The sequence below is a fragment of the Onychomys torridus genome, chromosome 2 (assembly GCF_903995425.1).
Source record: "Onychomys torridus chromosome 2, mOncTor1.1, whole genome shotgun sequence".
In the NCBI taxonomy this organism is placed as follows: Eukaryota; Metazoa; Chordata; class Mammalia; order Rodentia; family Cricetidae; genus Onychomys; species Onychomys torridus.
The window spans coordinates 126,017,456-126,044,851 of NC_050444.1; the positions used below are offsets into that span (position 1 = coordinate 126,017,456).

Sequence of the window (27,396 nt, forward strand, 5' to 3'; positions counted from 1 at the left end):
AGTTAACAGCAGTGCAGAGGGTTGAGCAGACACTGTCAGTACAAGAGTTAAAAGAGCAGCAGAAAGAATTTAAACGATGCACACTCACATTCAAGTCTGCAGTGGCACTCTCCGACACTGTAGAATGTTTTCTGTTTTGTTACTGCTGTCTGAAATGGAGCTGAAGTGTTATTGACCTTGTGTGAAATGTCTCTGAGGATTTGGAGGATGGGGGGGGGGGTGGGAGTCGCTAGATTTTCATGTGACTTATCTCTGACATTCTGCAGCAGAACTGAAAACATTCATCTGCTCACATAAGGAGGGAAAAATTTTTCCAAGAATGAGCTAGCATAATTATGCTGTATTTTCAGATTTTTCTCCCTTATGATTTTCTATTTTTTAATTTCACCTAATTTGATAAGGGTTGGAGGTTGGGGGGAGGCCTTTGCATAGTAAATACATTGAGGGATGGAAGGAAGTCCGCAACAATGATTCGAATGGTAATGGACTGTTTAAAATCTCCACAGCATGGTGACCCACATTGCAACCCATCTGACAAATGGTTAGTGAGATCCTTGGCCACCCTCAAGTAGTTAAAAGTAGCAATGTACAAATAGCTTTATTTGAGTGCCTTTTTCTTCCATACAAATCTTAAGATCATTATACCTACATATCCAAAGCAGCTGAGTGGTACTGCATTTCAAAGTCTCACTTCAACAAGATGAGACATACAAATAAGGCATGTAGTTTCTTCCTTACATATTTGGTATCATTTCCTCACTTTCCTTTATGATAGAGCTAAATGAAATCCAAACTTACATTTAGGTTCTGTTACATACTGAGTTATGTTAGTTTTTTGAAACATGATAATGACCTGGTAAGGTGAAACTGCCATACTAGACTAGAGGGCTTCTTAAATGCTATCTTCCCTCTCCATATTGCCTTCTGCTCCCCACCCCTGTGTACTGCTGAAGACGTCTGTGGCATTTTACTTCTCATTTTGTAGAAAATAAGAGCAGTATATGTGAGTGGTTTTAGTAAACATGGGAAGTTAAACTTGTTATAGGAAAAGAAATAGCTTTATTTTACAATTTAAATCTTAAGTTTTTTGAAGTACATTCGTATGAATCCAGTTCTGTTAAAAAACAAACAAACAAACAGGGATTTGGGATGATATTTCAAAGGAGAGCCTTGTGTGTTTGATTTAAGGGAAAGACATAATGCTCCTGTGGACTGTTTTTAAACATAATGTACATGATTTTGTATTCTGACCAATTAGGTTTCATAGGTACTCCCAAAAGACCTTTTTGGAGTAAATGTGATATTTCATACAGCATGCTATCTGTATCTTAACAATCTTCTATATTTTCTATGTTGTTGCATTTTAAAATTGATGCACACTCGTGATTTAAGGGAAATTAACACACAAACGGCTCTTTTTCTTAATATTGTTCACTGTTTCTACCAGCCATTCTTATTTAATAGGGCAGTGATAGTTAAGGGTTAAGCATACAGAGCTGATGCAACTCCTCCTTTTCTTCACCAGCAGTTTTCATTGGACAGTATCACCATAGCAACAGTGAGATCAGTGAAACCTGAGTGTTCCATTGATTAGTTTCTGCTTCTTCCTTTTTTAATCTATCCCTTTTCACCACATTTTAGTGAGGAAGCAATTTTTTTTAACAAATAGAGCTTATATTGATTTCTATTCCATAAATAATTTAAAGAGGGTAGAAAATTCTGCCCTTCATTTAAAAATTGAATGTTTCAACATGTATTTAAAACGCGATTCAGGCTTAGGAGGATGGATAGCCATACCAGCCTTAGCTGATGTTCTCAGATACTCTTGCATTGTTTGCTGGTCTTCTAGGGAAAAGAACAATGTGGGACAGGACCTTAAAGAGAAGGAAGACGCGGTTAAGAAGAGGACAGGTGAGGTTCAGGTAAGTGGTCTGCACTGCTCCATTTCTGATGTGGGAATATTCATTGTAAATGTATTTTCTATTTTATGGGCATGATATTAGGTCTAGGGAATAGCTAATATTTGTGTGACATAAATGTCTCTTTTTTAAATGATGATTGTTCCTTTGAATTCTGGCCTTTAAAGATTATACTGCAATGAGAAAGCAGTGTTTTTAAGCACATATTTATATATTTGAAAATATTTTAATGATATTTACCTGCATATTATTCATTAAAGGTAACTTTGAATGACTTGATATAAATAATATTACACCAGTAAAATTAAATTGGATCATCATCAAAAACCAAATTGCTTTTTTTCACGAATGTAAGGGTTTTGTCAGCTGGGAGACCTACTATTTTCAAAGACTATTTCTCATGTCACTGGTAGGGTAGGAAATGATAGAGATCAATTTAAAATAACATCTTATGAACTGCTTTGTAGCCAAAATACCTAAAACTTTGTCATAAGGAGATTTAATTCATTTTTTTTGCTGTGTTGTATTAGTGATTTTATTTTATAAATAGAGGATATAATAAAACCTGTTTCTGTGTGAGAGATAAGACAGAATGTTTTAAACATTAAAAACAGTACTGAGCAGTGTTTCCTGTGGCCATGTTTTTGGGATGTGTTTCCTGAGTGCTGTACAGGAGGTTGGATATGTGGGCACTGGTAGCAGCTGCCAGCAAGAGCTCATGGATGGGCATTTTCTAATGTGTTACTTATATGTTAGATTTTCCTACTTGTACTGATGTTTTAAATAGGTAGAAACTGGGGTTTGTTAGACCCATTATTTTGTTTTGATAGAGGAGAACCATGCTAGGGTGGGGAAGATGATTCACTAAAGGATTGAGGGAGCCAGAGACTTGTGGTTGGCAGTTGACTCTGATTGGATGACTGCATTAATTATATCTTTTGGAATTTTCCTAAAAGTGATGTGAAAGTCTAGAGATTTATTACCAACATTTCTCTTTCTGCTATTGATAATGAATGTGGGCTGGTAAGCTGCTTGAGTTTCATTGTTTTGTGTAATTTTAAGCTTTTTGAAAAAAATGCAAACATTAAAACTTATTGCTGGGAACAGCTTAGAAACAGAGGATAAAATCTACAAAAGTTTTTTTTTTTTTTCTTCACTCTGAAGTAGGTAGTCACTGGTATAGTCATAGACAACTTCTAGATTTAACCATCTGCTATCCTAAAATAGACAGGTTCTTAAGATAGACAATATTTTGTTATTATTACATTTGTAGGGAAAAACATCAGGATGAAGCTTTCAATTGCCAGTTTAGGAGAGATCTAAAATTTATATTGGTCTTGGAATATCCTCAAATATTTATATTTATAATTGTAGAAGTTTTACTGCTAAATTTTCTCCATAATGTACCTGTTCATCTTCCTTAATGGTGTTAGTAGAGTAACACCAAGCTTTGTGAGGTCCAAAATAATATGATTGGAACATGAGATCTGGACTGGATTCTGCATAGGGTACTTTTCGTATGAGGCATCTTGGAACTTGCTTAGGGTAGAACAAGCAATGATGGCTGAAAATACATTCGCTGAGAAGTGACACTGAGGTTAATGAAAGTTCTGGGTTAGTAGAGTCATCTCTGTATTACCAATGCTAATGAGATGTTAGACCAATACAAGTAGAATTCATTACCTACTGAGTTAGCTCTCATTTACCCTGTCATAACGAAGTGCAGACTAGGAGTAACACTATTAATTAAAATTTGTAATTCCAGCTTTCAGTACTTTCTTTTCTTTTTTCCCTTTTGAAACAGGGTTTTGTGTGACTCAGGCAAATCACTTATACACATATAAAGTAAAATCTAGGCCGGGCAATGGTGATACATGCCCTTAAATCTCAGCACTTGGCAGGCATAGACAGGAAGATCTCTGTGAGTTCGAGGCAAGTATGGTCTACAGAGCAAATTCCAGGCTAGCCAAGGACCACTAACACTACACAGAAAAATCTTGTCTTGAAAAACGTAGACGGGGCTGGAGAGATGGCTCAGAGGTTAAGAGCACCAGCTGCTCTTCCAGAGGTCCTGAGTTCAATTCCCAGCACCCACATGGTGGCTCACAACCATCTGAATGAGATCTGGCGCCCTCTCCTGTATACATAATAAATAAATAAATCTTTAAAAAAAGAAAAGAAAAACATAGATGGATGGATAGATAGATAGATGGATGGATGGATGGATGGATGATAGGTAGGTAGGTAGATAGATAGTAAAATCTAAAAGAATTTGAACTTGGAAAACGAGTTAGTGACTCAGAGTAAGTAATTGTCCAGTTTTTCATTTTAATTCACTTATTTGGCTTCTTTATTCTGAGGGAAAAGTTTTGTAGTTGTATAAACACGTTTTATTATAAATTGATTGGGGGTTTCTTGGTTTTTCGAGACAGGGTTTCTCTGTGTAGCTTTGCGCCTTCCCTGGATCTCGCTTGGTAGACCAGGCTGGCCTCAAACTCACAAAGATCCGCCTCCCTCTGCCTCCCAAGTGCTGGGATTATAGGCATGCGCCACCACTGCCCGGCATGATTGGGGGTTTCTTGAATTATGGGTTTTTGTTGTTGTTGTTTGTTTGTTTGAGACAGAACCCCACCATGCAATCCACAACAGCTGTAATTTGCTATGTAGCCCAGACTAGTCCTGAACTAAAGATCCCCCTGCCTACACCTCCCAAATGCTAGAATTGCAGGCATATGTCAGTGGTCTTATTTTTACTCATTGTTCTTTTTGTTATTGTTGTTTATTTGTTTGTTTTTTTGAGACAGGGTTTCACTGTGTAGCTTTGCGCCTTTCCTGGAACTCACTTGGTAGCCCAGGCTGGCCTCGAACTCAGAGATCCGCCTGCCTCTGCCCCCCGAGTGCTGGGATTACAGTCGTGTGCCACCACTGCCCGGCTTCAATGTTGTTCTTTAATGAAATAGACAAACCTTTCCCTGTTGCTAATATTTCATAGGTTTAATTTGTTAAATGACATAGGTTTAATTGTTAAATGACTTCTTCAGTAGTACATCAGACTCAGGTAACTAAGATGAGTTATTTTAATATTTTAATAGGTCTTAAGAGTTTTGTGTGTTTAAATTTTATTTCTACATAGCTCCTCATTGTGTTTAGAGTGGTGGCAAGAAGTTTGTCAGTTTCATTATCTTGAGTAGTTTCTAGAAAACATAACATTTTTCTTGAAATTTCTTTCTCAGTGAAGTCAAGATGAGGCATCTTCGATGAGTCTGGCTGTGGTGTTTTCTAAAGTAAACTTCAGCACCATGTCTCACCGTGATTCCTGTTCCTTCTGTCTCTGCTACTTTCCATTGCTGCCACCCTTCTTCCTTCTGCAGTCCAAAGCCTCATGAGATTGGTAGGACAGAAAGAAGCAGGGGTCTCCAGTACTTACTGGAGTACTTCCAGTACTCACTGCCTGAGTTAGGGTGTCCTGGGATGCAGAGTGCAGAAAGCGGGAGAGGAGAGACATGCATTTGTGCCTTCATGTAGTTCCAGGATGAGAAAAGCAAATGATAAGCACATTTGTGCCAAAATAAAATAGCCAAGAAGATCTAGGTACAGATAATAATGTAGAAGTTGCATGTAGAGGGGGTAGTCTTGTAAGTGAGTGAGTGGTAAAAGTTCTTTCTTATTCATATTAGCATATAAGTTGCAACCTTTTGTTTTGACTTAATTTTAAATCTGTTTACTGAAAGCAAAGATCCTTTGGCTGTGGGTTTGTGTTGGAGATATTTTTAATGTTGTTTTATTTTTTACCTTTTCTTTGTAAAGACTTTTTTAAATGAGTATTTGGATGTGTATACCTGGTGCTAGTGAAGAATGTGTTGGGATTTCTGCAGCACTGAACAGTAATGAGCCATCACTGTGTGGGTGCTGGGAACCAACCTAAGTCTTCTGAAAGAGCAGCAGCTGCTCTTAACTGCTGAGCTATTTCTTGTTTTATTTTTTAGCTTTTGAGACAAGGTCACACTTGGTAGCCCATGCTGACCTAGACCTCACTGTAGCTCAGGCTAGTCTTGAACTCACAGCAGTCACTTTGCCTCACTCTTGAAAGTGCTGGGATTGTAGGCTTGAGCCACCATGTCTACATTGTGTTGAAATTTTTATAGAGATGGCTTCTTTTTCATGCTGAGATATAAACATCTCCATGTTTATATCTATTTAATTTATATCTTTTAACATGTTTTTAATTTATCTTATGTAGGTGCATTGGTATTTTGACTGCATATATGTCTGTGTGAGGGTGTTAGAAACCCTGAAACTGGAGTTACAGACAGCTGTGAGCTGCCATGTAGGTGCTGGGAATTGAACTCAGGACCTCTGGAAGAGCAGCAGCCGGTACTCTTAACCTCTGAGCCACCTCTCCAGCCCCAGAAATACTGGTTTGTTGTTGTTTTATGGTTGTTGATTAAGGTTCAATTATTTCCTAGAGGTATTTTATCAGTAAATTTTTATTTAAGGCCTGTACTTTTGTGTTACAAATAGGTTTTCGTTACAGTGAAGAAAAAAAGGAAAAGCAGTAAGATTGGGTTAACTGAGTGAAAGTATTTGCTCTTAAAAGAGAAAGGGTAGAACTGAGTATATTATAATGGTTTGTTTATTCTCTTTTCTCTTATGAAATGCTATCTTCTGAGGTTGTAATTAAGTTGCTCACTAAAAATACTGCTTTTTAAAAAATAGTTCAGTGTATTAAAGGAATTAACATCAATCCTGTTGGTAATTCTTAGATAAAAAGAAATCAGTAATGTGAGAATGTTTTTATTTTAAAAAAGGGGGCTGAACTGGAGAGATGGCCTAGTGGTTAAGAACACTGTTCTTTAAAAGGACCTAAGTTCAATTCCCAGCACCCACATGGTGGCTGACAATTATCTGTAACTCCAGTTCCAAGGGACTTGATGCTCTTCTCTAGCTTCCCTGGGTACCAGACACACTCCACCTATAGGCAGACAAACCACCTACATACATAAAATAACAAAATAAGTTTTTTAGAAAGTCAGTCATATTTCTCAATTACAAAAAATAAAATGGGTCATAGGAAATTTGTAAAATACACAGCAAGGAAAATGGCTCATCAGGTAAAGCCTGGGGACTTAAATTTGATCCCTGGGACCCATATAGTTAAGGACAGACCTGATTCTCACAATTGTCCCCTTCCTAACACACACACACACACACACACACACACACACACACACACACAATTAATGAAATGTAACAAACCCTTAAATTTAACATACAGTAAAGTATGAGAAATGAGGAAGCTTTTCTATGCATAAATTATTTCAGATATATGATCTGAGAGATATGATATATACATCTTTCTATTCAGCTTAAAAAATATATCCTAAACATTTTTTTATATGGCCTTTTTAGGTAAGTAATATTTTCCTTCTTTGGATTTATATTTAAAAAACAACATATATATATGATGATAAATACTAGAAATTATTAGAGAATGTGAAATTCTAGATTTTTGTTTGGGTTGTAGAGAAAGAAATTGGACTGATGGGGATAGGTAGCAGTTTTACCTTTCTTTTTTTGCAAGACAGGGTTTCTCCAAGTAGTTTTGGTGCCTGTCCTGGATCTCGCTCTGTGGAGAATCGTTGGGCTCTGCCTCCTGAGTGCTATGATTAAAGGCATGTGCCACCAGCACCCAGCCAGTTTGACCATTTTTTGATTCCTAAGTTTTGCTTTATTTTGGTATGTGGCTTGATGTGGGTGTGTGCATGTGTAGGCAATGCAGGGAGGAAATATACTGGTTTTGAGGGTTTTAGACCACCTGGTCATGAGCACATGGACGGAAAAGTGCTTATTCCATTTCCTGTTACAAAAAGTCATTTAATAGGGGCTGGAGGTACAGCTCAGTGCTCAGGAGCATGTTCTTCGGGAAACCCAGGTTCAGTGCTCAGCAACCACATCAGATGATATACAGCTGCCTGTATACCAGCCCCAAGGCACCTTCACTCAGGGCACACTTGTAGTTGTAGACCTTCTCTCCAGCCGGCTGCACGTCCCACCCCAGCCCTGTTAGTCCCAACAACCCACTTATAAAATAAACACACAGACATTTATATTATTTAAACTGCTTGGCCATTAGCTCAGGCCTATCATTGTCTAGCTCTTACTTTTATATTTAGCCCATTTCTATTAATCTATACTTTGCCGCGTGGCTCGTGGCTTACCAGTACCTTACATCTTTCTTGTCATGGCGGCCACTGGCGGCGTCTTCCCCCTCCACCTTCCTGTTCCTCGAATTCTCTTCTCTGTTTGTCCCGCCTATACTTCCTGTCTGGCTACTCGCCAATCAGAATTTTATTTACACAGAGCGATATCCACAGCACACCACACACACACACACACACACACACACACACACACACACATAGTTAAAAATAATAAATCTTTGTAAAATTCACCTAATATATTGTACTCGGAGGATATATCAAATATTAAATTGGTAAAAATAAACCTCTTATCTTAACCAAAAGTCAGAGAAGTGATCTGAATAGTTTTTTACTTGTCTATCTGTGCTTTAGGTTTTTTTTTTTTTTTAAACCTGTGTATGTGACCACTAATAGCACCTACTTCTTGAATGTGTATTGGGATGTATGCATGCCACACTGTACCTGTAGAGAACTCTGTTTCCACTGTGTGGGTCCTGAGGATCTTTACCCGCTGAACCATCTTGCCAGCCTAATCGTTTGTACATAATCAATTAAAAGTTCTCCTCTACATAAACAGTGGTGGAGGGCTTGCCTAGCATGAATGAGGCCCTGGGTCCAGTCCCCAGTAGAGAAAGAAAGATCAGGTTTTAGGTGTGTTGTATAAGCTATATTCCTCAGTGAAGCTGTTTAAAATAATTACAACCAATGTTAAAAGCATCCTAATAAATTAAAGGAGACAATTAGGGGGAAAAAGCTACATGATTACATTTATGTAAAATATCCAAATTGGATAGATTTGTAGAACTGATAAATAGCTTAGTGGTTACCCAGGGCAGAGGAGAATATGAATTAAGAGAAAGGCAGGTCAGGAGTAAAAAGGAGATGGCTTGCTAGTGAGTACAGGGTTTCTTTGGTAGGTTGATCGAAATGTTCTGAAATGCCTTTAGTTGATCATTGCACAACTCCCTGAGTAAAGTAAGTGGATTAACTATGTAGCTGTAGGTGATCTCACAAAAGCTACTATAGAAAATAGACTGGAGCCTGTGGTGCGGCGGTGCTGCACGCCTTTAATCCCAGCACTTGGAAGGCAGAGGCAGGGGGATGTCTGAGTTTGGAGCCGGCCTGGTCTAAAAGTGAGTGCCAGGACAGCCAGGGCTACACAGAGAAACCTGGTCTTTAAAACACAGACACACCACACCACCACCAACAACAACAACACTAACAACAACAACAGGAAGGGAGGGAGGGAGGGAGGGAGGGAGGAAGGAAGGGAGAAGAAAGAAAAGGAACTGTATTCTGTATATTAGGGGTGGAAGTGGGAGGTGTTGGTGTATTGGTCAGAAATTGACACTATAACAGTAGCAAAACAACAACAACAACAAAAACAAAGCCTGAAAGAGAGCAAGTGCTTAGGTGTCTAGGAGAAGAGGCAGTAGACTGTGGGAAGATGGCAAGGTTGCATGTTGGGCTTGCTCAAGGAGCACAGCAGCAGTTAGGGCTGAAATAAACCTAGCAGAGGAAGGAGCAGGTGGCATGGGCTGGCATTCAAGATAACGTGATAACGTAGATTTTTTTTTTGGTTTTTCGAGACAGGGTTTCTCTGTGTAGCTTTGAGCCTTTCTTGGAACTTGCTTTGTAAACCAGGCTGGCCTCGAACTCGCAAAGATCCGCCTGGCTCTGCCTCTCAAGTGCTGGGATTACATCCACCACCGCCCGGCACGAAGGTCCTTAAGGACTCTATGTATATGGATTTTTCTTTGGGCCTCAAGCTCACAAATAATGACACAGAGACTTATTAATTATGAAAGCTTGGCCTTAGCTTGGGCTTGTTCCTAAATAGTTCTTATAACTTAAATTAGCCCGTATGTTTTATTCGATGTCTTTCCCATGGCTCAGTTACCTTTCCTCTGCACTGCCCATCCTGCTTCCTCTCCCTCTGGCTGGTGTCCCACCTTTCTTCTCCCCAGCATTCTTTCTCTCTGCCCAGAAGTCCCGCCTACACCTCCTGCCCAGCTATTGGCTGTTCAGCTTCTTATTACACCAGTTACAGCAATGTATCTTCCCACAGTGTACAAGTAGCCCATGACAACTTTGTTTTTTCAGTGAGGTGAAGACTCTGAAAGGTTTTGAATGGATAAGTGCTAGGATTTGACACAAGGATTTGTTGTACTTTGTTTCACTCTTTTAAGTCTTTTTGTTTCTCCCAGTTGTTAATATCTGTAATTCAAGTTGGAGTTCAAGGCTAGCTGCCCTTTGCTGCATCTGAGTTCAAGCCAACTTGGACTACATGAGACCTGTTCTTAAAAAAGGAAAAAGTTTGTTTTTCTTAATTTTAACTGACACATAATAATTATACATATGTCTAAGGACGCAGTATAAGATTTCAGACTGTTTATACAATGCAACAGTTAGATGAGGGTAATTGGCAAAACTGTCACTCAGACATGCATTATTTTTTTTGTGTTGGTAACTTTGAAAGTCCTAGCCACTTACTTTGAAATGTTTAATTGCCATGAACATAGCTATCCTGCTTTGCTATGGAACATCAGGATTTATTCCTCCTATGTAGCTGTATACATCAATCCTCAACTCTTCCTTCCCTACACTCATTCAGGTCTGACAAAATGCTGTTCTCTACTATATGAAACCACCCTTTTCATTGTTACGTACAAGTCAGAACATCCGGAGTTTGACGAGTTGGAGTTGTTCCTTTTGTTTTTGGTGCTGGGGTTGAACCAGGGCCTTATAGGGCTTTTGTTATTGATGGTGGTAGTGGTGGTGTTTTACTTTTGTTTTTATGAGTCAAGGTCTTTCTATGTATGTAGTTCTGGTTGTTCTTGTAGTCACTGTGTAGACCAGATGTCTTAGTTAGGGTTTCTATTGCTGAGATGACACAACATGACCAAAAAGCAAGTTGGGGAGGAAAGGGTTTATTTGGCTTACATTTCCACAGCACTGTTCATCATGGAAGGAAGTCAGGACAGGAACTCAAGCAGGTCAGGATCCTGAAGGCAGAAGCTGATTCAGAGGCCATAGAGGAGAACTGCTTACTGGCCTGCTCCTCATGGCTTGCTCAGGCTGCCTTCTTTATAGAACTCAGGACCACTAGCCCAGGGATGGCACCACCCACCATGGGCTGGTCCCTCCAACATCAATAACTAATTAAGAAAATGCCCTACAGCTGGATATTATGAAGATATTTTCTCAATTGAGGTTCCCTCCACTCAGATGACTTTAGCTTGTGTCAAGTTGACATAAAACTAGCCAGCGCACTAGGATGGTCTCAAATAGATCTTCCTGCCTCAATTTCTGGAGTGCTGGAATTAAAGGTGTATGCCACCACCCCCAGCTGACAAAGTGGTTTGTTTGTTTTTAGTGAATGAAGTGCTAAAAATACATGCAAAGGTAGCTAAGTTGAAACAGTATACCCCATTGGAAGGTAGCGATCTGCGAGAGATGAAATTGACTTACACCAGCATTGGGGGAAAGGATTTGCTGGCAGGCTGGAGACAAAAAGAGAAAGGGGCTAGGCGGTGGTGGCTCATGCCTTTAAACCCAGTACTCAAGAGGCAGAGCCAGGGGGCTCTGTGAGTTCGAGGCCAACCTGGTCTACAGATGCGTACCAAAACTATACAAGAAACCCTGTCTCAAAAAAACAAAAACAAACAAACAAACAAAAAAACAGAGAGAAGGAAGAGTGGAAGAAGATGCCATGGTTTTGACCAGAAGACAGGCTAAAGCAGAGTGGGGAAGTGGCATGAGTTGTTCCGACATGCTGGAGAAGTCAATCAGACGTCCAAGGACAGATTCGAGTAAGCAAACTAGACACGAAAATCTGGAAGACGTTACTTGAAGACTGCATGTAAAATTGAGAGCTTTAGTCCCCCAATAAAAAAATACTAATAAAACAAGATTTTGTTTCCCCTTAAAATAGACTTAAAAACTCACCTCTCCATGCCCTCAAAGGCATAAATGTGTGCATTTTCTTTTGTTTCAGGATCTTCAAGATGAAGTTCAGAGGGAGAGTGTTAATCTGCAAAAACTACAGGCCCAGAAGCAGCAGGTGCAGGAACTCCTTGATGAGCTGGATGAGCAGAAAGCCCAGCTGGAAGAGCAGCTCAAGGAAGTCAGGAAAAAATGTGCTGAGGAGGCCCAGCTGGTAAAGCCCGCTGCTTACTGACTGGTCTCCACTTGCATCGCTTTCCTGGTTTAAAAGAAAACATCCCCTGCTTGTTAGCGGCCAGTCTCCTGCAGCTGCAGGAGTCTCGCTGCAGTTGCTTTATGACAGAGTTGCAGGGATGCTCATGAGGAGTTATTGTTCCCTGTAGTAGGGATTAGAGGGGTGCTTTTTTTTTTCCAGATTTTGATTGCACAAGACTTTTGCCTCCAAGTTCCTTTTAGCCCCTTCTGCATTATCTTCCACTACCAAAAGAATACATCAAAAATTCCAAACCATTAAACTAGACATCTCTTCATTTAATTCCCTTTCCTCTCATTCATCTCCACTTATAGATCTCTTCCCTGAAAGCTGAAATAACTAATCAAGAATCTCAGATCTCCACTTATGAGGAAGAACTGTCAAAAGCTAGAGAAGAACTAAGTCGCCTACAACAAGAAACAGCACAACTGGAAGAAAGCGTGGAGTCAGGGAAGGCTCAGCTGGAACCTCTTCAGCAGCACCTACAGGAATCCCAACAGGAAATCAGTTCAGTAAGTGGAAGCAAGTAGCATGCCTGGAGAGCCCTTGGAATAAGAAAGCAGGCAGAGCAAGCCATGAGGAGCAGGCCAGTAAGCAGCTCTCCTCCATGGCCTCTGCATCCGCTTCTACTTCCAAGATCCTGACCTGCTTGAGTTCCAGTCCTAACTTCCTTCCATGATGAACAGTGCTGTGGAAGTTTAAGCCAAATAAACCCTTTCCTCCCTGGTCATGGAGTATCATCACAGCGGTGATAACCCTCACTAAGACAGAACCTGTTGTCTTTTCTTTGCTCATTGAAATAATTTAGCTTTCTTGTTTCTGTTTTTTTATATATTATTTAAAATATATTATTTTATATATAAAAATTAAATATATTAAAATCTGTTATTTAATATAGTTTATTGAATTCTGCCTTTTGTGTCTCACTGAATTTCATCTGAATAGTTGAAGTCTAAACAGCTCTATTTGTTTAATGGACTTTGTGTGACTTAAAATTTTTTTAGAAGATACTTTCTAGGGCTTTTCTTTCCCATTAACAGATAGTGTGCCAGAACACAGGGTATTTATTGGCTAGCCTTACCCTTATCTTCTTTAACTTCCTGTAGCTCCCTACAGCTTTATTGCTGAATCTTCATCCTCTCTGTTACTTGGCCATCTTTTCCTCTGGTATCCTGGGTCTTTTTTTTTTTTCTAATTATACCCTGAAAGACTGCCAGTTCTCAGATACTGAGACAGAATTCTTGGAGGTTTCACAAGACTTATAAAAACAAATACATGCATGCTGAAATTGCAGGAAGACTCATTGGGAAAGATTATTGAAATCCTTAAGTTTTGCTGCATTCCCAGAGGATTCTCCTAATAGAAAGCAAACTAATCCTTGAGTAAGTCTAGGGGCATACCTATTAGTATGTTACATATTTCTAATATTAAATTGTTTTCTATTTCTTCTTTGTATTGGCAGATGCAAATGAGACTCATGGAAATGAAAGATCTGGAAAATCATAACGACCAGTCAAATTGGTCCAGTAGCCCACAAAGCATTCTGGTAAATGGTGCTACAGATTATTGTAGCCTCAGCACCAGCAGCAGTGAAACAGCCAACCTCAATGAACAGGCTGAAGGCCAGAACAATCTAGAGTCTGAACCCATACACCAGGAGTCATCAGTAAGTCATTCCATAGTCTTCATAATTAACCACCCCTCCCCCCCACACACACACAGATTGATGAAGATCAAGGTTTGTGTGTATATACTTATGCATATATGTAGAGGCTAGAGGTCATCTTTAAAGTGTCATTTCTCAGATGCTGTCCACCTTTTTTTCATATCGGGTCTCACTGAGATCTGAGGCTCACTGATTAGATTAGGCTGGCTGGCCAGCAAGCCCTACGTATCTGCCTGGCTATCCCTTCCCTGTCTCGGGATTATAAGCAGGCACTACCATGCTTGGCTTAGTGAATAGATGCTGGGGATCTAAATTTGGGTCCTCATTCTTGAGCAACAAGCACTTTATCAAATAGGATAGCTCCCTAGCCCAAGATCAAAGTTTGTTAGCATTGTGTATAATATAAAGAAAGACAATTTTTTAAAATGTATTTTAATTTTTATTTATGCATCTGTTTGTGCAGATGCCCACAGAAGCCAGAAGAGGGTGTCAGATCCTTTGGAGCTGGAATCAACAGGCAATTTGAGCTGCCTGTTGTGGGTGTTGGGAATTGAACTTGGGTCCTCTGGAAGAACAGCTAGTGTTCTTCTTAACTGCTGAGCTATCCCTTTAGCCTCAACAATTGAAATTCTTTCTTTTCAAGTTTTTGTTTTGTTTTGTTTTGTTTGTTTGTTGTTTTGTTTATTGAGACAGAGTTTTTCTGTGTAGCTCTGGCTATCCTGGAACTCGCTCTGGCTGGCTTCAAGCTCAGGGATTCACCTGCCTCTGCCTCCCTAGTGCTGGATTTAAAGGTATGTGCCACCACATCCAGCTACTTTTCAGTTTTAACTAATGTTCAAATTATTCTAATTAATAAAATTATTATTTTTTAAACGATAGGGTGTTGTGTAGCTCAGGGTGGCCTCAAACTTAATGTGTAGCTAAGGGTGATGTTAAACTCTCTTAATTTGATGTGTCTGGGGGGTGTTCAGTAGTGTGCTCACCTGTGGTTGCATTCATCCATATATGCAAGTGTAGACAGGGTCTCCTCACTGAAAACAGAGCTTGGTACTTAGCTAGACCAGGGGTGTCTGCTTGTCTCTGCCACCCCAGCATTGGGGTTACAGCTATACAACCACCATGCCTAGATTTTTACTTGGGTGCCCCAAACCTGAACTGAGTTAGTTCTTCATGCTTATGTACCAAGCACTCTTTACCCATTTATTACTCCATATTCCTAAATATAAAAATACCACCTGCTGGGTCTATGTAATGTTACTTGTATGTATGTGTTTGAGTTCAGAGCTGACCACTTAGTATTGCATATGAAAAGGTTTTAAGGAACTAAGCATATAGCATAGTGGCAAATAGTTTTCATACCATACTAGAGGTTCTGGGTTTGATTCCCCAATACCAGAATAAATTTTAAAACACCCCTATACATACAGTTTAAAAAATGTTTTTAGCCAGGCGTGGTGATACACACCTTTAAATCCCAGCACTCAGAAAGAAGTCACAGTAAATGTCTTTCAGTTTGAGGTCAGTCTGGTTTACATAGTGAGTTCCAGGCCAGTCAGGACTATACAGTAAGACCCTGTCTGTCTGACTGTCTGTCTGTCTGTCTCTCTCTCTCTCTCTCTCTCTCTCTCTCTCTCTCTCTCTAAGAAAAAAATGTTGTTAAAATAATCTTACCTGCCGGGTGATGGTGGCACACGCCTTTAATCCCAGCACTTGGGAGGCAGAGCCAGGCAGATCTTTGTGAGTTCGAGGCCAGCCTGGTCTACAAAGCGAGTTCCAGGACAGGTGCAAAGCTACAGAGAAACCCTGTCTCAAAAAACCAAAAAAAAAAATCATCATCATCATCATCATCATCATCATCATCATCTTACTCAAGCCAGGCCAGCAGTGGCACACGCCTTTAATCCCAGCACTGGGGAGGCAGAGGTAGCTGGATCTCTGTGAGTTCAAGGCCAGCCTGGTCTACAGAGAGAGATCCAGGCAGGCACCAAAACTACACAGAGAAACCCTGTCTTGGGGGTGGGGTAGGGGGTGGAACTTACCTAATTCTGGGGTGGTAGTGGATATTGACATGCCACAATGTTCCTGTGGAACCAGGAGAAAACTAGCAGGAGTTGGTTTTCATTTCCTCTAAATGGGTCCTGGAGATTGAACTCAGGTTGTTGGTCTTACAAGCAAGTTCCTTTACCCACCAAGCCACCTCACCAGCCTGAGACAAAAGATCTTTAGTCCTTCACACTCACATCTGTATTTTGGTAGGTGAGAAGCAGTCCTGACATAGCACCTTCTGATGAAAATGAAGTTGTGACTGCAGCTGGTAATGAGGAAGTTAGTCCCACATTGGATGATGACAAGCACTCCAAAGAGGTGAAGATAATTATGCATTCAGTTCTTGTCACTCATGTCTTCAGTGTTCTTTGTAACTGCAGGGATATTTACTGGTTTTTCAGAGTTTATATATGATCTAAATGTGGGTCATTTGAAGTATTATCTTTTAAATGTTTGTTTTCTAAAATGTCTATTTTATTTAAAAAATATTTCTAGGAAGATCCATTTAATGTAGAATCAAGTTCACTGACAGATCCAGTTGCAGATCCAAACTTGGATTTCTTCCAGTCCGATCCTTTTGTTGGCAGTAAGTATCTTTCTTTTGTAAGTGTACCCAGAATAACACTTTCTGATGTATAAACTATGTAAGCATTGAGGCTTCCGTTTTGGAAAGCATTTTTTACAACATAAGTAAGGCTGAAAATACAGGTTTCTATCCTTATATTTGCTAGTATTTAACCTCTGCATGTACTGTAGAATTCTCTGATGAAGAGAACGTTTCTTCTTCATAGTAGAAGCTGCAGGAGAGAGAATGTTGTAGTCCTGTGATAGAGGTTGCACATTCATGAATCACATTATTTAGCTAATAGTGAAATGCCAAGAGCAGCCCAGTCAAGGGGTTACACTGCTGTAATCCTAACACTTTACAGATTTGAGTTTAGCCTGGGCTGTAGAACAATCTGCCCCAGGAACTTAAAAGAGAGGAAGAGGAGGAAAGACAGTCAACACTGTAATTTTGAGTCATTAGAAGCTGCTGTGTGTGGTGACACAAACCTTTAGTCCTAGTTCTCAAAGAGGCAGAGGTAGATGGCTCTCTTGAGTTCAAAGACAGCCTGGTCTACATAGGCAGGGCTCCCCAGTGAAACTATTATCTTAAAAACAACCTGAACTAAATGGCAGTGGGGCTCTAGTAGGTTCAGTGTCTGATTCTCGCACCTTAAGATAGCTCTAATTTTAGAAACATAACTCTGGCCAGCATGATGGGGAACTCATTTAATCCTAGCACTTGGGAGGCAGAACTCTGTGTTCGAGGACTGCCTGGTGGTCTACAGAGTGAGTTCTAGGACAATTAGGGCTACACAGAGAAACTGTGACTCAAATAAAATAAAAAAATAGAAACATAACTGACTAAATTAAAATATATCATGACAATGTAAACTATGTTAAATATTCCTTGTGTCAAAGGTCTTTTGAATTGTATTTTATTTCCAGAACTATCTTGTGAAAGTGTGCTTGGTATCTATCATATGTGCTTGGTGTCGTATGCTTGTATTTCCAGTACTTGATAAGCAGAGGTGTGAGGATCCCATAGGATTGAGGCCAGTCTGCTCTATATAGTTAGTTACAGCCAGAGCTACATAGTGAGACCTAGACTCAAACAAGGGGCTGGAAAGATGGTTCAGCAGTGAAGAACACTGGGTGCTCTTATAGAGGACCTGGATTCAGTCCCCAGCATGCATGTGGCAGCTCACAGCCATCGTTAACTCCAGTTCCAGAGGATCTGATGCCCTCTTTTATCTTCCATGGGCACCAAACATGCACATGGTGGATAGACGTGTGGACAGCATACTTATACACCTAAGAGAAAAGTAAAGTTTATACAGACAAGCAAAAAACAGATGAAACTAAGGTGTACAGGCAAAATAACTTACCCAATAGTCATGGAAGAAATAAAGAGCCTAAATATTTGAACTCTTTAAATAAACAAACCCTAAAATAAACAAGCACAAAACAACTTTTTGAAATGTACAAAGTGCCAAAAATAAACATAAGTTTTGCACTTAAAATATATAGAGCTGGGGTTGGGGATTTAGCTCAGTGGTAGAGCGCTTGGAGAAAAAAAAAAAAAATATATATATATATATATATATAGAGAGAGAGAGAGAGAGAGAGAGCGCGCGAGCACGCACTAAGGTGTGGCTCAGTAGTAGAGTACTTTTCTAGCAGGCCTAATGCCTTGGTTTGATCCTTAGAACTATAGGCCAGTTAGTCATTCATAGATTCAGAACAATTACAGTTTTATAATCATCACAACAATCTAATTTTAGGACAGTTTAGCACTCTTCCCCACCTCAACCCAACCTAATTTTAAAATAGACATAATTATTTAAATAACTATTTCTCCAAAATATATATGTAGATAACCAGTACGCGTGTAGAAAGATTTTCAGCGTTAGTCAAAGCCCAGTGAGATACCACTTCACACTTACTAGGATGGCTGTGGTCAGAAGGAGGGAGGTAGCAAAGGTCAGTGAGGAGATGCAGAAATTACAACTACTACACTGATGGTGGAAACATGAAATGGTTTCCTGTCTTTGGAAAATGGTCTGGCAGTTTCTATACTAATAATTAAACAGAGTTACCATAAGACCTGATACGTACCCAGGAAGAATGGATGCACACCACATAAAAACATGTGTGTCTTTTGTCGTGTTGTCCTGTCCCTCTGCCTTGTTTTTTTGAGTCAGGGTTTCTCCATGTAGCTTTGGCTGTCCTGGAACTCGATCTGTAAACCAGGCTGCAGAAACATGTATGTGTGTTGAGCAGGCATCATTTTCTCCTTTGTAATTAGACTGTCTTTTTCCTAGTTATGTGTGTGGGTGTGTGAATATGACATGTGTGCAGAGTCCACAGGCATTGGATCCATTTGGAGCTGGGGTTGCAAGCAGTTGTAAGGTGCTGAGAGCTGCTCCTCGGCAAGAACAGTATATACTCGTAAATGCTGAGCCGTCTTTCCAGTCCTGTCTGCTCCCCACCCGTAGCTGAGGACCCAACCCTGGGCCTTGCGCTTACTAGGCAAGCGCTCTACCACTGAGCTAAGTCCCCAGCCTCTGAAAGCAAAGAGCCTTTATTTTTATTTATTTATTTATTTATTTTTAGATTCATTTATTATATGTGCAGGCCAGAAGAGGGCGCCAGATCTCATTACAGATGGCTGTGAGCCACTATGTGGTTTCTGGGAATTGAACTCAGGACCTCTGGAGGAGCAGCCAGTGCTCTTAACCTCTGAGCCATCTCTCCAGCCCTATTTGTCTTTTTATTGTTGACTTGTAAGAGCTTTTTACATGTTCCAAGTAAAACTCTGGCTCACCATTTAAAAATACTCTATTGCGTGTGTTTAGGGTTTTTGTTTGCCGCAGTCATCGTCTTGCCTCGTCCTCCTGTGTGCTGATTATAGGCATGACTATCATACTCCTGTTTTTCTTCCAAGAACTCTGTAGTCCTGGCGTTAAATCTAGAGCTCTGGGCTGGAGGAATGGCTTCATGATTAAAACACTTGCTGCTCTGCCAGAGGACCTGGACTCAGTGCCCAGCACCTAAATCGAGCAGTTCAGACTGCCTGTAACTCCTCTCCAGGAATCCGATGCCCTCTGGCCTCTGTGGATACTATGCATGCCCATGCGTGCACATATACACACATACACACGCGCACACACACAAGGCGTGCGCGCGCGGGGGCGGGGGGGGGTGTGTTTATAGACCTTTAGAACTTCGATTTAGTTTATTCTGTATCTGATATGAGGTAAAGATCTTTCTTGTTGTCCAAATACGTTTTGTTTTGTTTCAAGAGAGGATGTCCTGTAGTCCAGGCTGGCTTCAGCCTCACTAAATAGCCAAGGCTGTCCTTGAACTTCTGATCCTTCTGCCTCCACATCCATATGCTGGGATTATGATGTGTACCATCCCACTAGTGTATGGAGTTCTGGGAATGAAGCTCAGGGCTTTGTTCTACTAGGAAAAGACTCAGCTAATCTAGCTACATCCCCAGCCCCCAAACACCATTTGTAGAGAGGACTATCACTTCACCCTTTCCTCCTCGTGTGTTTGCGATACTCTTGTTAAAATTCAAGTGGCTTTCACTTTGAGAATTTGTCTCTGGCTTCTTCAATTTGAGGGCTTTTTGTTTATTTTTAGTCTGTTGTTGTGTTGCCTTGGTCCTTCTTTATTTCATGAAGTACTGAGGTACTATCTCCCCAATAGCCTTATGAGGAGTAGAGTCTTTTGGTAAAATCTTACTTTGGGTCTCTCTTCCCCGTGACCTCTTTTAGTCAAGGGTAACTATATTTGGTTCTCAGGTTAGTGACTCTTCTGTTGCTGAGATAAACACCATGACGAGGCAGCTTACGGAAGAAAAAGTTGATTTGGGTTTACAGTTCCAGAGGGTCAGAGGCTATAATGGCGGTCACAGCGGGGCAGCAATGGCAGTCACAGCGGGGCAGCAGGCATGGCAGCCAGAGCAGGAAGCAGAGAGCTTCAGGGCCTTTGAGCTCTCAGAGCTTGCCTGCTGTGGCACACTTTCTGCAACGAGGCCACACCGAACCTAAACTTCCCCAGTGACACCAACTGGGAGCCAGGTGACCAAATGCCAGAGACGGAGGGCTTTTCTCACTCAAATCACCGTAGTTCTAATTTGCCTTTTTATGAAGTATGTGGAGGGCATCATTTGCTTTTTTATCATTTTAAATCTTTCCTAAGGTGAATAACATAATTTTATTTACTTTGAAGTAGAATTACTGAAACTATTGTTATTGTTTAATTTAACTTTGCTTTTGTCTTAAAAACATTCTCTTCCACAATAATACATAATAGTTTTTTTGTGTATGTATTTTTTTATTTTTCAAGACAGGGTTTCTCTGTGTAGTCCTGGCTATCCTGGAGCTAACTCTATAAATCAGGCTGTCCTCAAACTCCCAGAGATCTGCCTGCCTCTGCCTCCCTAGATGCTGAGATGCACCACCACCAGCTGGCTGTATTTTAATCTGTGCTTACTTCCTTTGTCACAGGTGATCCTTTCAAGGATGATCCTTTTGGAAAAATTGGTCAGTATTTTCTTAACTTTAATTCTGTTCTGCTTAATTATAACCTTATACTGTATTTAGAAACGAAATTTAGCTCAGTGGTAGGGGCCCAGGGTTCGGTCCTCAGCTCCAGAGGAAAAAAAAAAGATAGAAACGAGTACATGTAGATGAATTTCTAAATGGTCTTATTAAATTAAAAGGCAGGAGCCAAATATAGGGATGAAAGCCTTAGAAAGATCAGGGAAATAGGGAAAGCGTATTTCCTTACCGCACCAACTCTGCAGCTTCCAAATGCGAGTTACTTCCTGTCTACCCAGGCCTTTATTGCCTTGCTGTTCTGCTCTCTCATTGGCTCTCTTAGCCCAGCTACTTCACTTCCTCTTCCTACACAGCTCTGTCACTGTCTGTCTGTTGTTTCTTTTGTAAGCATTGGACAAAGGGACTTAAGATTGGATCCCTTAAAATTTTATGCTAACCAAAAAGTTTAGTAGGTGAAAAGCTCTATTTCCTCAAAAGCACAATAGAATCGGAAATTTAAAAAAGGGAAAGTGGGGTTTTGCAGGATTTCAAGTGATTTTAGTTTTTGAAAATCAAGCAAAGTCTATTCAAAGAGGACAGTTTTATTGAGTTTAAAAGAAAAACACCAGGACAGGCAAGCTGTAAATCTCAACAGTTGCTTACAGGAAGAGAATGGAGAAGAGAAGGGAAAAGCAGTGTTGACATTAAGCTGGCATGGAGGTCAGCCATGTGATGGACAAGCAGCTGGACTGTGAGGACAGGCGCTTTAGAAAGAGAGCTCCAAGTACCAGGAAATGCAAACTTAGACTCTGGCCAGCATCAGAAAGGGACCAAAGAGAAGTAAAGAGGAGTGGTTTTGGCTTTTCAAGTCCAAAAGGTAGACCCAGCCTGTCCTCACAGTGGCTCATAGGGAAAGCCCCTAAGTGTCTTTTAATTGAGGTTGTGATAACACTTACAGGCAGTAGGGAATACAGTAGGTTTTCAGCTTTTTGCATTTGTTCCTTCTTTTCTCTTTAGATCCGTTCGGCGGTGACCCTTTCAAAGGTTCCGATCCGTTTGCATCTGACTGCTTCTTTAAGCAGTCTTCCACTGACCCTTTTACCACTTCCAGCGCTGATCCTTTCAGTGCCTCCAGCAATAGCAGTAATACATCAGTAAGTGCCGTGGTTAAACACTGTTCAGGTGGATAAACAGGTGTCCTAAGAAAATTGCTTGAATATATAGCAATAGAACCTGCCTCCTTTTGAATGTTTTGAATGGTTCATATGAAATTTGTCTGGCTTCCACCCATCCAAGTTTTTGTCTAATGTAATGTTTCAATTTTGATCACCCATTAGAGTTGACTAGGATGATTATAGTGTCCAAAAATGAAGTCCATCCTTATCCCATTGTTAATATTAAATATAAGTAACTGGAATGGAAATCCAAAAGCCTGTCTTAGGTAAAACTTTTTATAAATATCTGTTGTATTATTGAAGGAATAGAAATTACTTAAAGGGAGAGCACTAATATTTTAAAAAAATAAATTCATGTTTTATAGTTGGGCAGTGATGGCACACACTTTTAATCCCAACACTGAGAAGGCAGGTGAATCTCTGAGTTCAAGGCCAGCCTGGTCTGCAAAAAGAAAGCCAGAGCTACACAGAGAAACCCTGTCTCAACAACAACAAAAAAAACAATAAATCTTAAAAAATAAATTATGTTACTTTAATATGCCCCAGGTGTTTGTATCTATAGGGGCTAAGGTGGTGGCCCAGCAGGTAACAGACTTGGGTTCAGTTCCCCACCCCCACTAGCAGCTCACAACTGTCTGTAACTCCAGTTTCAGAGGATCTGACACCCTCTTCTGGCCTTCACAGGCACCAGACCAGAATGTGCATGAACAAACATACACACACAGTAGATATACATACATGCAGCCCAAACACCCACACACATAAAATAAAAATAAATTCAAGAAAATTATACTCTGGATATTTAGAAATACTCGAAATAGAATAATACAATGAAATATTTTGCTTATTTTTTATTTGGGACTTTTTGATGCAGCAATCTTATTTCTGTAAGTAAACCGAACCCAGAAAGACACAATTAATTGACAGTCATTTCACACAACTATTTTGTCATCTATTATTCTTAGGTGAAGATTACTTCCTTAAAAGAATGAGCCAGATGTCACACAGGCCTGTAATTCCAATACTTAGGAGGTGGAGGCAAGAGGATTGGGAGTTCAAAGTCACCCTCAGGTGTTAGTGAGTTTGAGGCCATCCTGGGCTATGTAAGATAAGAAATATGAACAGGAAAATAATGTAATAAAGGGAGGTTAACAGAGGTTAGATTGATAGTACCTCTCCCCACACTCCCCCAAGACAGGGTTTCTCTGTATAGTTCTGCTGTTCTAGAACTCACTCTGTAGACCAGGGTAAGCTCGAACTCACAGAGATCCACTTGCCTCTGCCTCCTGAGTGCTGGGATTAAAGGCATGGGCTGCCACGCCCAGCATGACCATTATTATTTTCTGGCCTATAATATATTGTCTCATCCTGTGTTTGAGTGGTTGCACTGTTTGATGGAGAAATAGAATGGAAACTGTATCTGTAAAGGCGGTACTTCCTCCCTCCATGGGTGTGTGTGTGTGTGTTCTCTGAAGGGCAGAGTTCTAGATTTTTATTTGTTTTGTTTTATGATACAGTGTCTCTCTCTTATCTAGTCCCAGCTGTCCTGTAGCCTCATTCATAGAGCCACCTGTCTCTACTTCCTAAATGCTGGGATTAAAGGCCTGCGACACCATGCCCTGCTAGATTTATTGTCAGACAGTAGTTTAAAAATGGTAGTAGTTGGAGTAAAAGGGGGACAGTGCTGAAAAGACTGTTGAAGTCTAAATAAAGCCTGCAGCTGTAACTTAGGTTTTTACTGGTGTGAAGTCATGATTACGTGAATATTAATATTAGAGACAGCTAGAGGTGCGTGTGGGGACTTGGTGCTGTCTGTACAGTTCTTGTGTGAGTCTAAGTCATTTCACAGTAGAGTTCACACATGCACTCATCAGGTCACCTCTGCAGGGCTGGGGAATGCAGCTCCGTGGCAGAGTGCTTAGTTAGCATGTGTGAGCTCTAGGTTCTGTCCCACTACTACCAAAAGGTGACCTGCAGAAGAGGTTTGGGATTATGGTTTTCCAGAGGTGCATGAAGCCTACTGAGTGATGAGACCTTCCTGTGAGATGATTGCTTGGGTGTTCACATGAACCTTGACTTGTTAAATTACACATATGCCTCATACTTTTTAAAATAAATACTTTGCAATCAAAGAGAGTAATTATTTTCATTCATTGAGACTACTTATAAGGAAAGGGAAACTCTATTCCAGAGGTTTGTATTTTCTAATCCAGAATTTTGTAAAGTATTTTTCTTAGGATTGACAGTGAAGCTCCAGCTATGGAATGTTCCTCTCAGTCATAATTTGTACCATTTCTTTAGGTAGAAACTTGGAAGCACAATGACCCATTTGCTCCTGGTGGAACAGTTGTTGTTGCAGCTAGTGATTCAGGTAAAGACGCTTGTCAGTTTTATTAGTGCTAATCATTGCCTTTCTTTAAGATTTTCTTCCCTAAACATTTTTGCCCTATTAATTATAACTTTTAAATTGATGTGTAATCATTTTCATTTATATCATACTAGTAACAGCAGCAAGTATTTGTGTGTTGCTTTTAACTTTCCTTACTCATTATCTTGTTTATCATTCACCTTAAAGATTTTTCAGGCTGGAGATGTGGCTCAGAGGTTAAGAGCACTGGCTGCTCTTCCAGAGGTCCTGAGTTCAATTCCCAGCACCCACATGGTGGTTCACAACCATCAATAGTGAGATCTGGTGCTCTCTTCTGACACACAGGCATACTGCATACATAATAGATAGATAGACAGACAGATAGATAGATAGATAGATAGATAGATAAATCTTTTTTTAAAAAGATTTTTCTAGACTATGTACTATGTTCAAAGTCAGTAAAACCAATAAGAAACTTGCTTTATACAGTGCAGTATTGGGCTGGAAAGATAGCTGGTCAGAGGGTAAGAGCACTTGCTGTGTGAGCATTGGACCTGGGTTTGAATCCCCAGCACTTATATAAAAAGCTAGATATGGCTGCACTCGCCTGTAACCTCAGCACTTGGGAGCAGAGACAGGTGTGGACACTGACAGCTTCACTTGCTCACTGGCCAGCTAGCCTATTCACAATGACGAGCTTCTGGTTCAGTGAGAGGCTTGACTCAAGGCAATAAGTGCCACACATATACACATGCACACACAGGTGCACACAAACACAAGAAAGAAAAGATGGATTAAAAATTAGCCAGGTGTGGTGATAATACTTTAAAATCCTAGTTCTCAGGAGGGTGAGGTAGAATTGCTGTAAGTCCATGGCCAGCCCAAGCTACATTATATGAACTACATAGTGAATTTCAGACCAGCCTGGACTACAAAATAAGAACCTGGTTTTTGTTTTGTTTTATTTTTTGTCATTTCGTTTTTTGGGGGGGAAAAAAAAGAGGTGGCTGGAAAGATGGCTCAGGAGTTAAGAATGTTTGCTACTCTTGCAGAAGAGCCACATTCGGGTCCAGAGCATACATAGTGGCTCACAACAGCCCTTATTTCCAGGTCCAAGGGATCCAGTGCCCTCTTCTGACCTCCATGGACACCAGTGCACATGTGATACATTTGTGTACTTGTAGGCAAAACACTCATAAACATAAAATCTTAAAAGAGGACCACATCAATATTCTCCTGTATATTTTACTTCTTTGTAAGTGCCTCTTTCTCTTCACTTGGTGTTTGGCCTATGAAATGTTGTTTGGCTTTGACTCTTTAAGGTCTTGGCCCAAGTTTAAAGGTGAGCGGTTTCAAATAAGTAATGAACATGTTTTTAATATAAAGAGGTTCTGTTAAAATACAGAGGAAAGCTTAAGTCCCAAGAAACTAACTTCCAGAATATCAATAACTAACTTGATCAAGGTACACAGTTTATGAGAAGGTAAACCAGTTGGCTAGATTCAGTCCTAAGTCTGATGGAATCTTAAAACATTTTCAGTGAAGCAACTGTTTTGTTTCCACTCTTCATCAGGAATAAGACAGATGAGTAGGCTAGCTTCTGCTTGGGAGCATGGGAAATTAAAGTAAATTCAAGCACGAATGCGTTAATGTCATGTAGCTAGTAGGATGTGTCATTTTCCCAGGTTGTTGATGTGACCAAGTAGTTTATGATATAGAGAGATTAGTACAAATGTCTTAACAAATTGAGCCTCCTATATTGAACAAATAGTAACATGATTCAATATGACTGAATTTCAGGGGATTGGATATTAACCCCCAGCATGATTAGCAAGAGTAATTAATAAAAAGCAGATATGCAACAAACGAGTTATTCTAATGCTGGATATTAATCACATTTAGAATTGTGGACTTTCAAAATCCGTCTTTAAAATGAGTAAATTTATATGTAATATATATATATATATATATATATATATATATATATATATATATATATCGTTTATATTAGAAAAATCATTGCACTCTTACCACTAAAATATAGTTGTTATGACGATGGTGAAAGTACATTAAGTATTGAGTTCTTCTCAGCACTGGAAGCAAAGTAGCAAGGAAAAGTCAATCCAGGACCTGTTTCTATATATGCTCTTCTCACTTGTAAGCATTATTTAAATACAGTGTCTTTCCATGTACTTATTAAAGCTGTAGTCTTTAAGATACCAATGTTTCTTTGCAGATGTATCTTATTCAGGTTATCTCTTGAAGACTGTGTGAGGTTGAACTTGATAATCTTATATTTAAAGGTGTAGAGGTGAGGGAGAGTTCTTCATCTTAAGATTCTTTGGTAAGCAGCTTCTCTTTGGGGTGCTTTTTTATTTAGGGTTTTTTTTCTTTTCTTTTCTTTTTTTTTTTTAATTGTATGTCTGTGTGTAGGTATGTGCTTGTGAGTGTAGATACTCATGGAGGCCAGAAGACCGCATTGGGTCCCCTGGAGCAGGATTTGCAGGCAGTTGTGAGCCGCTCACTGTGGGTGCTGGAACAGAACATGAATCCTTTATAAGAGCAGTCTGTCCTCTTAACCACTGAACAGTCTCCCCAACACAATCTTTAGGGGAACTCCCCCCCCCCCCTCGAGACAGGGTTTCTCTGTGTAGCTTTGGTTTCGGCTGGCCTCAAACTCACAGAAATCCGCCTGGCTCTGCCTCCCGAGTGCTGGGATTAAAGGCAT

At 40.1% G+C, this 27,396-nt stretch overlaps 1 protein-coding gene across 4 annotated transcripts in view; it reads left to right on the plus strand.

The window, feature by feature from the left end:
• Nucleotides 1-27,396, plus strand: part of Eps15 (epidermal growth factor receptor pathway substrate 15) — a 110,331-nt gene that overhangs the window by 67,907 nt on the left and 15,028 nt on the right. For all 4 annotated transcript variants that reach the window (XM_036178350.1, XM_036178348.1, XM_036178347.1 and 1 more), the window contains 9 exons: nucleotides 1,850-1,922; nucleotides 12,117-12,278; nucleotides 12,632-12,829; nucleotides 13,780-13,983; nucleotides 16,240-16,347; nucleotides 16,525-16,615; nucleotides 21,093-21,128; nucleotides 22,143-22,279; nucleotides 24,602-24,671. In XM_036178350.1, the coding sequence (XP_036034243.1) occupies nucleotides 1,850-1,922; nucleotides 12,117-12,278; nucleotides 12,632-12,829; nucleotides 13,780-13,983; nucleotides 16,240-16,347; nucleotides 16,525-16,615; nucleotides 21,093-21,128; nucleotides 22,143-22,279; nucleotides 24,602-24,671 (1,079 nt within the window). The remainder of the gene's footprint in view (nucleotides 1-1,849; nucleotides 1,923-12,116; nucleotides 12,279-12,631; nucleotides 12,830-13,779; nucleotides 13,984-16,239; nucleotides 16,348-16,524; nucleotides 16,616-21,092; nucleotides 21,129-22,142; nucleotides 22,280-24,601; nucleotides 24,672-27,396) is intronic.